This window comes from Phyllobates terribilis, unplaced genomic scaffold (assembly GCF_046119375.1).
Source record: "Phyllobates terribilis strain yellow unplaced genomic scaffold, ASM4611937v1 Scaffold_8__6_contigs__length_399053987, whole genome shotgun sequence".
Taxonomy (NCBI): domain Eukaryota; kingdom Metazoa; phylum Chordata; class Amphibia; order Anura; family Dendrobatidae; genus Phyllobates; species Phyllobates terribilis.
In genome coordinates, this window is record NW_027362768.1 from 205,715,440 (window position 1) to 205,726,215 (window position 10,776).

General features: G+C 46.8%; 1 protein-coding gene across 1 annotated transcript in view; it reads left to right on the forward strand.

Moving 5' to 3' along the window:
* Window positions 1–5,888, forward strand: part of LURAP1 (leucine rich adaptor protein 1) — a 48,395-nt gene extending 42,507 nt beyond the window's left edge. Inside the window, exon 2 of the mRNA XM_073644051.1 lies at window positions 1,000–5,888. Within this exon, the coding sequence (XP_073500152.1) occupies window positions 1,000–1,467 (468 nt within the window). The 3' untranslated portion in view covers window positions 1,468–5,888. The remainder of the gene's footprint in view (window positions 1–999) is intronic.
* The last annotated feature ends 4,888 nt before the right edge of the window (window positions 5,889–10,776 follow it).

The window sequence follows — 10,776 nt, forward strand, 5'->3', positions numbered from 1 at the left end:
GCTGACGCCACTGATCCACTCTCCTTCCCCCAGGACTGTGCAGTAAGACCTGCGGACGCCGCTGATCCTCTCTCTCCTTCCCCCAGGACTGTGCAGTAAGACCTGCGGACGCCGCTGATCCTCTCTCTCCTTCCCCCAGGACTGTGCAGTAAGACCTGTGACCTGCGGACGCCGCTGATCCTCTCTCTCTCTCCTTCCCCCAGGACTGTGCAGTAAGACCTGCGGACGCGGCTGATCCTCTCTCCTTCCCCCAGGACTGTGCAGTAAGACCTGTGACCTGCGGACGCCGCTGATCCTCTCTCTCCTTCCCCCAGGACTGTGCAGTAAGACCTGCGGACGCCGCTGATCCTCTCTCTCCTTCCCCCAGGACTGTGCAGTAAGACCTGCTGACGCCGCTGATCCACTCTCCTTCCCCCAGGACTGTGCAGTAAGACCTGCGGACGCCGCTGATCCTCTCTCTCCTTCCCCCAGGACTGTGCAGTAAGACCTGCGGACGCCGCTGATCCTCTCTCTCCTTCCCCCAGGACTGTGCAGTAAGACCTGCGGATGCCGCTGATCCTCTCTCTCCTTCCCCCAGGACTGTGCAGTAAGACCTGCGGACGCCGCTGATCCTCTCTCTCCTTCCCCCAGGACTGTGCAGTAAGACCTGCGGACGCCGCTGATCCTCTCTCTCCTTCCCTCAGGACAGTGCAGTAAGACCTGCGGATGCCGCTGATCCTCTCTCTCCTTCCCCCAGGACTGTGCAGTAAGACCTGCGGACGCCGCTGATCCACTCTCCTTCCCCCAGGACTGTGCAGCAAGACCTGCGGACGCCGCTGATCCTCTCTCTCCTTCCCCCAGGACTGTGCAGTAAGACCTGCGGACGCCGCTGATCCTCTCTCTCCTCCCCCCAGGACTGTGCAGTAAGACCTGCGGACGCCGCTGATCCTCTCTCTCCTTCCCCCAGGACTGTGCAGTAAGACCTGCGGACGCCGCTGATCCTCTCTCTCCTTCCCCCAGGCCGGCCTGCGAGCCATTGACGTGCAGATTCTGCAGCAGCTGCTCCTGGTGAATGAGGGGATTGAGGCAGTGAAGTGGATTCTGGAGGAGAAGGGGGCGCTGACGAGTCGCTGCAGCAGTCTGACCAGCAGTCAGTACAGTCTGGCCGGTAGTCAGGAGACATCGCGTCGCAGCAGCTGGAACAGCCTCCAGGACCCGGCGGAGCGGCTGGACAGCATCTCTATCGGCAGCTTCCTGGACACGCTGGCCGATGACATGGACGAGTATAGCCTGAGCACCAGTGAGCCCATTGTGTCGTCCACCCCACAGCGCCCTCCGCTGACCACCACTGACAATTACATGACCAACGGCCCCTTCGCCCAGCCAGGACCGGAGGAGAAACCCAACCTCAGGCCGGGCCAGAGCGGGAGGGCATACGACGCGCACTGGCGCTGGGTGCAGTCCCAGGACGATGTCACCTTCTTATAACGCGGGTTCGGGCGCAGCCTCAAACTGTTCTGTGGGCTCTGCCCTGGGGAGGGGGCGCCTGGAGCATGGCCCTGGCCAGCCTGTGTGCAGCTCCGACGGTGAGGAGCTGCCCCTGTTATATCTGATGAGGAGGGGACTGCATGGCACTGATTGTAGAGCAGGACCTTGGTGCTTGGCATCCTTCACCCTGGGAAATATGAGGACAACATGGCCGCAGAGTCACCCGATCGCCCCGTTCTCCCTGGAGATAGATGATGTAGAGCGCCTGGAAATGCTGCTGGCGGAGCCGTCACACGGGGGAGTGGGCGATCGCCTATATGTGTCACCAGAGAGTGGACTGTGCAGACACGTGGCCCGTCCTCTAGAATACGGGTGGGCCAGGGGACACCCACATTTTCCATGTCCCTTTAAAAAAAAAAAACTGAAAAATGGTAAAAGTATAGATTTCAGGAGGTCTCCTGCGTGTGTGGGGGGCTGCGTACGCATTCTGGGGAACCGCTCCTCTCTTCCTGCACAATTTTCTGTCCTTTGTGTGAAAAGTGAATAAAAGAGTCAAAAGTAATGAAAAATCACGAAATGATGGGGTGCCCCCGATAAGATTTGCCCCCCAGAAAACATACTGTGAAGATGCAACATTGGGGTAGAGGACAGTGGCAATGACACTCGGGGGTACAGGATAATGATACAGTACACAATATATAAGTACACCCGCTCTAGATCCGCTCTGTCTTTATACACAGGGGTCAGTACAATACACAGTATACACTGTGTGCAGAATTATTAGGCAAGTTGTATTTTAGATGATTATTTTTATTATTGATCAACAACTATGTTGTTGTCAATCAGCCCAAAAGACCCATAAATATCCGAGCTTAATATTTTTGGAAGTTGCAGTGGGGTTTTTTAGATTTGGCTATCTTAGGAGGATATCTGTTTGTGCAGGTAACTATTATTGTGCAGAATTATTAGGCAACTTAATAAAAACCAAATATAATCCCATCTCACTTGTTTATTTTCACCAGGTAAACCAATATCAGTGCACAAAATATAGAAATAAACATTTCTGACATGCAAAAACAAAACCCCAAAAAATTAGTGATGAATATAGTCACCTTTCTTTATGATGACCCTCAGCCGCCTCCATCCATAGATTCTCTCAGTTGCTTGATCTGTTTTCGATCAACATTGCGTGCAGCAGCCACCACAGCCTCCCAGACACTGTTCCCAGAGGTGTACTGTTTTCCCTCCCTGTAGATCTCACCACAGCCTCCCAGACATTGCTCCGAGAGGTGTACTGTTTTCCCTCCCTGTAGATCTCACATTTTATGATGGACCACAGGTTCTCTATGGGGTTCAGATCATGTGAACAAGGGGGCCATGTCATTATTTTTTCTTCTTTTAGACCTTTACTGGCCAGCCATGCTGTGGAGTAGTTGGATGCATGTGATGGAGCATTGTCCTGCATGAAAATCATGTTTTTCTTGACCGATACCGACTTCTTCCTGTACCACTGCTTGAAGAAGTTGTCTTCCAGAAACTGGCAGTAGGTCTGGGAGTTGAGCTTCACTCCATCCTCAACCCAAAAAGGTCTCACAAGTTCATCTTTGATACCAGCCCATACCAGTAGCCCACCTCCACCTTGCTGGCGTCTGAGTCGGAGTGGAGCTCTCTGCCCTTTACTGATCCAGCCTCTGGCCCGTCCATCTGGCCCATCAAGAGTCACTCTCATTTCATCAGTCCATAAAACCTTTGAGAAATCAGTCTTCAGATATTTCTTGTCCCATTCTTGACGTTTTATCTTATGTTTCTTGTTCAGAGGTGGTGGTTTTTCAGCCTTCCTTACCTTGGCCATGTCCCTGAGTATCGCACACCTTGTGCTTTTTGATACTCCAGTAACGTTGCAGCTCTGAAATATGGTAAAACTGGTGGCGAATGGCATCTTGGCAGCTTCACGCTTGATTTTCCTCAATTCATGGACAGTTATTTTGCGCCTTTTTTGGCCAACACGCTTCTTGCGACCCTGTTGGCTATTTGCCATGAAACGCTTGATTGTTCGGTGATCACGCTTCTAAAGTTTGGAAATTTCAAGACTGCTGCCTCCCTCGGCAAGACATCTCACAATTTTGGACTTTTCAGAGCCGTCAAATCTCTCTTCTGACCCATTTTGCCAAAGAAAAGGAAGTTGCCTAATAATTAAGCCCACCTTATATAGGGTGTTGATGTCATTAGTCAACACCCCTCCTCATTACAGAGATGCACATCACCAGATTTACTTCATTGGTAGTTGGCTCTGAAGACTATGCAGCTTGGAGTAGGACGACATGTATAAAAAGTATCATGTGATCAATATACTAATTTACCTAATAATTCTGCACGTGGTATATACTGTCATTGCCGAATGTGTCGGCCTCCTTGAAATTGTTGCAGAAAATGAAGTCTTTCTCGCAGATCATTCACAATTCCAGTGTTTTCTTATACTCCGGTTTATTTCCTTTGTGTATCGGAACAGCACAAAAAACTGAAAAAAGGCAAATTGGAGATAATTTCACACAAAACCCCAATAATGGGCCGGACACAGTTGTCGCCCCCTCCTTATTATTTGGTTGCCCCCTCTGGAATAAATCTCTGCGATCAGTCGCTTCCTATAATCATCGGCTTCTTCCTCCTCAGCTGGGATCTTGGACTCTTCTTACAATCTGCTCCAGGTCTCATATGTGAAGACGTCTTCTCCCAACAGCAATTGTAAGATCTCTCCACAGATGATCAATGGGATTTACATCCGGAATCATTGCTGCCACTTCAGATCTCTCCAGCGCTTTGTTTCAATCCATTTTTGGGGGCATCTTGAAGTATGTTCGGGGTCATTGTCCTGCTGGAAGACCCATGACCTAGGACGCACACCCAGCTTCAGATTTCATGATGCCTTGCACACAGTCAGGGCACCCAGTGCCAGACACAGCAAAACATCTGTGACCCTCCACCATATTTGACTGTAGGTGCTGTGTTCTTTGTAGGCCTCATTCCATTTTCAGTAAATAGTACAATCATGTTACCAAAAAGTCTACCCACAAGGCGCTTTCCAGAAGGATTTTGGCAAACTGCAGTCTAGCTTTTTTATGTCTGTGTCAACAGTGGGGTCCTCCTGGGTGGTCTCCTGCCATAGCGTTTAATTTCATTCAAGTTTCGACAGATAGTGTCAGCGTGAACTAATGCACCTGAGCCTGCAGGACAGCTTGAACTTCTTTAGAACTTGATTGGGGCGGCTTATCCACCATCCGGACTATCCTGCGTTGCAACCTTTCATCAGTTTTTCTCTGCTGTCCGCGTCCATGGTGATTAGCTACAGTGCCATGGGTTGTAAACTTCTTGATTATGTAGCGCACTGTGGACCAAGGAACATCAAGATCTCGTGAGATTGGCTTGTAACCTTGAGATTGTTGATTTTTTTTTTTTTCTACAATTTTGGTTCTGCAGTCCTCAGATGGTTCTCCTCTCTCTGTTCTCCATGCTTAGTGTGGCACACAATGCTAAGATTGGTCGTCTTCTCCCCTTTATCTGGTTTCATGTTTTTCATATTGCCGACACCTGTTACAGAGAATCCTAGAATATTACAGTTGGAGGGGACCTCCAGGGTAATCGTGTCCAATCCCCTGCTCAATGCAGGAGTCACTCAACCAGTGTTTCTCAACTCCAGTCCTCAGGACCCCCCAACAGATCAGGTTTTCAGGATCTCCTTAGCATTGCACTGGTGATGGAATTATTATCAAGGCATCCAAAAATGGGACAGGTTCTCTCACCTGATCAATAGTAAGGAGATCCTGAAAACCTGATCTGTTGGGGGGTTCCTGAGGACTGGAGTTGAGAAATGCTGCTCAGACAGATACCTCTCCAGCCTCTGAAGACGTCCATTGAAGGAGACCTCACCACCTCTCGTGGCAGCCTGTTCCACTCATTGATCTCCTCACTGTTATACAGTGTCTTCTAATATCTAATCTGTGTCTCCTCCCATTTAGTTTCATCCCATTGCTTCTAGTCTTTCCTTGTGCAAATGAGAATAAAGATGATCCTTCTACAATGTGACAGCCCTTGACATATTTGTAGACAGCTATTAAGTCTCCTCTCAGTCTTCTCTTTCGCAGCTAAACATTCCCAAATCCTGCAACCGTTCCTCATAGGACATGGTTTGCAGACCAGTTATTTCCAGACTTGCCACAGGTGAGTGTGAGCGAGCACCACAAGCTTGAAACAAAGTTGCTTACCCACAATTTTGGAATATCTCCACGGGTTCATCACATAATTATTCATCATGCACAAAAAAATAGCACGGTCCACACCTCCAAACCTCATATAGAGAAAACAGAAAAATCCGGCTCACAGAAAAGTGCATTTTATTTTCTAAGGTACATGAAGCAAAGATTAAAATTGAGAGAAAAAAAAAATTAAGATTAAAAAAAGAGAACGCAGGCATCTTTTGACGCGTTTCGAGCGGCAAGCGCTCTTTGTCAAGATGATCTATAGATAAAAAGCGCTTGCCGCTCGAAACACGTCAAAAGATGTCTGCGTTCTCTTTTTTTAATAATTTTTTTTTCTCTCAATTTTAATCTTTGCTTCATGTACATTAGAAAATAAAATGCACTTTTTTGGACTTTATCTGTGAGCTGGATTTTTCTGTTTTCTCTGTTGGATGTTGCATCCTGCCCGGGTGCTATCTGTGCTCCAGAAATGTGGGACTGCAGGGGGTCAGCTGGATTTACTTCTGTGTCCAAAAATTCATACATTGATCTAATGTCTCTCAGCTCAAATTTACAAACTGAACGGGGTTCTTAGTTTAAAGGGGTTGTCCAGTCAAAAGTGATAATTCTGCAGTCACTCTGTGTGACATACTCCCAGCCAGTAGACGTGGCCTCGCTCTCCATACAAGTGTATGGAGCAAGGCGGCACTGATTGGCCGGAGGTATGCATAACGCATGGAATCACACGAACAGGATGAATGTCACCCTGGCTTCCAGCACCGCCTAGCGCATAGGGATGGGGAGATACACGGCACATGCTTTTGGAAACCCCTAGGGCCACTGTGTTTGGTCTCCCCGCGTAGCAGGGGCCCGGCTGAATCCGATGACATCAGAAACTGCTCCCTAGGACCGTCCATTAAGGAAGTATAGCCCATTTTAGTTTTTAAAGTTTGTAGCTGAGAGACCAGGGGTGGAAATTTATGCCCAGCCAGGGGGCAGGATGGGGAGTGACCCAGAGGGGTTAAGAGCTCCAGCAGCCATAGCCCAGTGTCTTTTTTTCCTTGGGAGGTCATGACGACACATCCTGTGGGAGACGTCCTGCAACAAAGGGGATCACCAGCCTCCAATGTGGCAGCCCCTCCCCCGCAAGCCAGGCCTTCCATCTGACTGGTCACTGACTCTTCATAACTGCTTGTATCTTTTGTACCCCTACTATTGTGTTTGCATCTTTGACCATTATGTATGTATAACACTTATGTATATAGTGTATTGTCTAGTGCGCCCTTAAGGCGATTAAATATGTAATTTCACCTTGGACAGCTCTTTTATCTCGATCCACGAACTCTCACGTCCGTTGTTCTGTCCCACGAACATGCTACCGGGTCTGGTTCCTGGCCCGATATAATCCCCCAGTCCTAGCGGGAATTATATTTAATAGGAACTGGTGGCAGCTCTACCAGGCTGACCAGGCTCTGCTTCACTGGGGCTAGTGAAGGAGCCTCTCAGCCTGTCTGGTGTGAGCGAGTGTGGTGCCACGTCAGTGACTGAGTGGGCCACCTCTTCTCACTCCCGGTGCCTTCCTGTACCCATGTGGACAGGGGGTGTCTGTGTAGAACTGTACTAATCTGACCTTACGCGTCCGAGAGGGGGGTGCGGAATATCACGTTGGTGCAAAGGGCAGATCCTTATCACGTGATCTGTCTGACATAATAGTGTCGTCAGGCGGGCGGCAAGGTGTGGATCCGTCACAAGTGGTGGCAGCTGTGGGATTCTGCGGGATCTCTCTGGTGCCATTCTTCACAGTGGTGGCAGCGGTGGGATCCTGCGGGATCTCTCTGGTGCCATTCTTCACAGTGGTGGCAGCGGTGGGATCCCTCTGGTGCCATTCTTCACATCACCTTTCTCAAGCAAGAGCAAAAATAGGCTGGTCCCTCTTTGCAGTCTCCTGCTAGTTAAAATCATCTGTGCCAAATGGGAGAAGAGCTGGTCCAGGAAAAGGGTGGTGGTGTTTCTGTAGCTTCTAGTCTCCCATGAAGACTATTAAAGCTAGTGTAAAGTAAAAAAAAATAAATAAACAATTAAAAAAATATAAAAGTTTACATCACCCCCTTTTGCCCCATTCAAAACAAAAAAAAATCACATATTCGGTGTCGCCGCGTTCAGAATCGCCCGATCTATCAATATGTAAAAAGAATCCGATCGGTAAATGGCATAATGAGAAAAAAATTCTAAATGCCAGAATTACGTATTTTTTTGGTCGCCGCAACATTGTAATAACGGGCGATCAAAACATCGTATCTACCCCAAAATAGTATCACTAAAAATGGCAGCACGGCGCAAATAAAGTAAGCTGTCACCCGGCCCAAGATCCCGAAAAATGGAGACGCTACGGGTTTCGGAAAATGGTGATTTTTTTTTTTTTATTTTAACAAACTTTGGACTTTTTTTCACCACTTAAATAAAAATGAACCTATACATGTTTGGTATCTACAAACTCGTAATGACCTGCGGGATCATAATGGCAGGTCAGTTTAGCATTTAGTGAACATGGTTAAAAAAAAAAAAAACAACTATGGAATTGCATTTTTTTTGCAATTTCGCCGCACTTGGATTTTCTTTCCTATTTCCAGTACACAATATGGTAAAACCAATAGTGTCGTTCAAAAGAACAACTTGACTTGCAAAAAACAAGCCCTCACATGGCCATATTGACCAAAAAATAAAAAAGTTATGGTATTGGGAAGAAGGGGAGCAAAAAACTAAAGCGCAAAAACTGAAAATGGCCCAGTGATGAAGGTGTTAATATCATTCCACAGTTGTCTGTTTAGCCTTTGCTGGTTAGAATTTATAGGGGGGGGACCTTATGTTCACCCTATAAACTAGCCAGTAAATGCTAATCAAACAGCTGTGGGCTGTTATTAATAGCCAGGGAACATTTTGGGCTAATGGTCCCTTCCTAGGTTATTAATATCAGCCCGCAGCTGTCTGTTTAGCCTTTGTTGATTAGTGAATATTGGGGGACCACACGGCAATTTTTTTGGTGCTCTCCCCTATAATAACCAGAAAAGGCAAAACAAACAGCTGTGAGCTGATATTAATATCCTGGGAACTTTTAGGGATATTGGCCTGTTCCCAGAATATTAACATCAGCTCCCAGCTGTCGGGGTTTTCTGCTTGCTGATTATGAAAATTATGAGGGACCCTGCGCCTTAATTTTCCTTTTTTTAACAAGTAAAGTAAAATACACACCCAAGGTAACCTTAGTTCACAGCCTCCAGGTGTTCCAGCAGCTGGAAACTCAAGTAACCTTAAAATGTCTCTCAAAGTTTCCCATGAGGTTTCCAGGCGAGAGACAGGCGCTGGGTGCTGCTCACATCATTGGCGCCTGTTCTCCCTGAGATCAGTGTGACCAGGTGACAATGATGGGAGTTGTAGTCAGCACCCGATGCGTATATTATGTTTAAAATAAAGAATTAAATAAAAAAAAAAGGGTGGGCGCACGTCGATTATTCATAAGCAGCAGAGGGAAAGCCACCCACTGGGGACTGATATTACTAGCTAGGGGGCCAACTCCCTTATTGAACCTCATGACGATGGACTTAATGATCTGGAGGCCTTCCTAGCAGCCATGGGCCAAGTGTTTGATGACACTAGTCCTTGTACAACAGCTTCAGCTACACTGATGGCGCTACGTCAGGATACACGCTCTGTTGCGGAGTACGTCACAGAATTCAGGCGGTGGGTGATTGATACCGAATGGAATAATGCTGCAAAATTACTTTTTTTTTTTTTAAGAACAGACTCTCCAGCGCACTCAAAGATCAACTAGCCGGGGCCAATGCTCCCACGAATTTTGATGACTTCATTCACCATTGCATTCGTATAGACAACCGATTATCAGAGAGAAGATTGGAAAAGTGGAATACAAACTGGTCCCGCAACAATAATCGTTATCCACCTGCTTCAACCCCCAGTCTTAGAGACTTTGAGGGTCCTCACATATCTGGAGCTGAATCCATGCAGGTCGACAGCCTGTTAAAATGTGAAAAGAACGAAGACTTCGGGAAAATCAGTCTTTATATTGTGGCAAGTCTGACCACTTTCTCATCAAATGTCCTTCTCAACTATGTAAAGCAGTGGTCGTGGCAGCGGATCCCAACTTTTCAGATGAAGAATCAGTCTTGTCTGAACCAGCGCCTCCAGTGAATGTGCCATCATCCATTCAATTTCCTCTATTGCACCCAACAATAAAAAAAGAAATCAAGGACTCTCATTGCTTCATTTCTATCAAGTTTCAGGTTGATTCTAAATGGATTTCCACATCTGCCATGATTGATTCAGGAGCAAATGGAGATTTTATGGACATCTCTTTCGCAAAGAAACATGGCGTAAAAATTCAAAACAGACTTTCATCTATTATCATGGAAACTGTTGACGGATCTTTACTAAATTCTGTATCACTGAATCAAGAAACTGAATCCCTATAGAGAGTTATGGAACATAATCACCATGAGGTTTTATCCTTCCTACTAATCTCATCTCCACATTTTCCAATAATCCTGGGATTGCCATGGCTACAGACTCAAAATCCCGCAATCAATTGGGAAACCAAAGAAGAGTCTTTTCCATCTACTGTCCACTCCCCACAGGCTTCACCAAATGAAGAGGTTGTAGAGGATCCTAAACAATCTTCTAAACTACTAACTATATATAGGGAATTTGCTGGTGTACATGACAAGAAAAATGCCGACAAACTCCCTCCTCATCGGCCATATGATTGTCCAATTGATCTATTGCCTGGAGCGGCGATACCCTTTTGAAGCATTTACCCACTGGCCGAGCAGGAATTAAAAACACTCAAGGAATACATCGATGAAAATGTAGCTAAAAAGGGTTTATTTGCCCATCTTCATCACCAGCAGGTGCGCCTATATTTTTTGTTAAAAAGAAAGACTGTTCCTTAAGACCCTGCGTTGATTGCAGAGAATTTAACAAAATTACTGTAAAGAATTGTTACCCTCTGCCTTTGATCCCTGAGTTGCTGGACAGAGTTCATCATACAAAGTTGTACACAAAA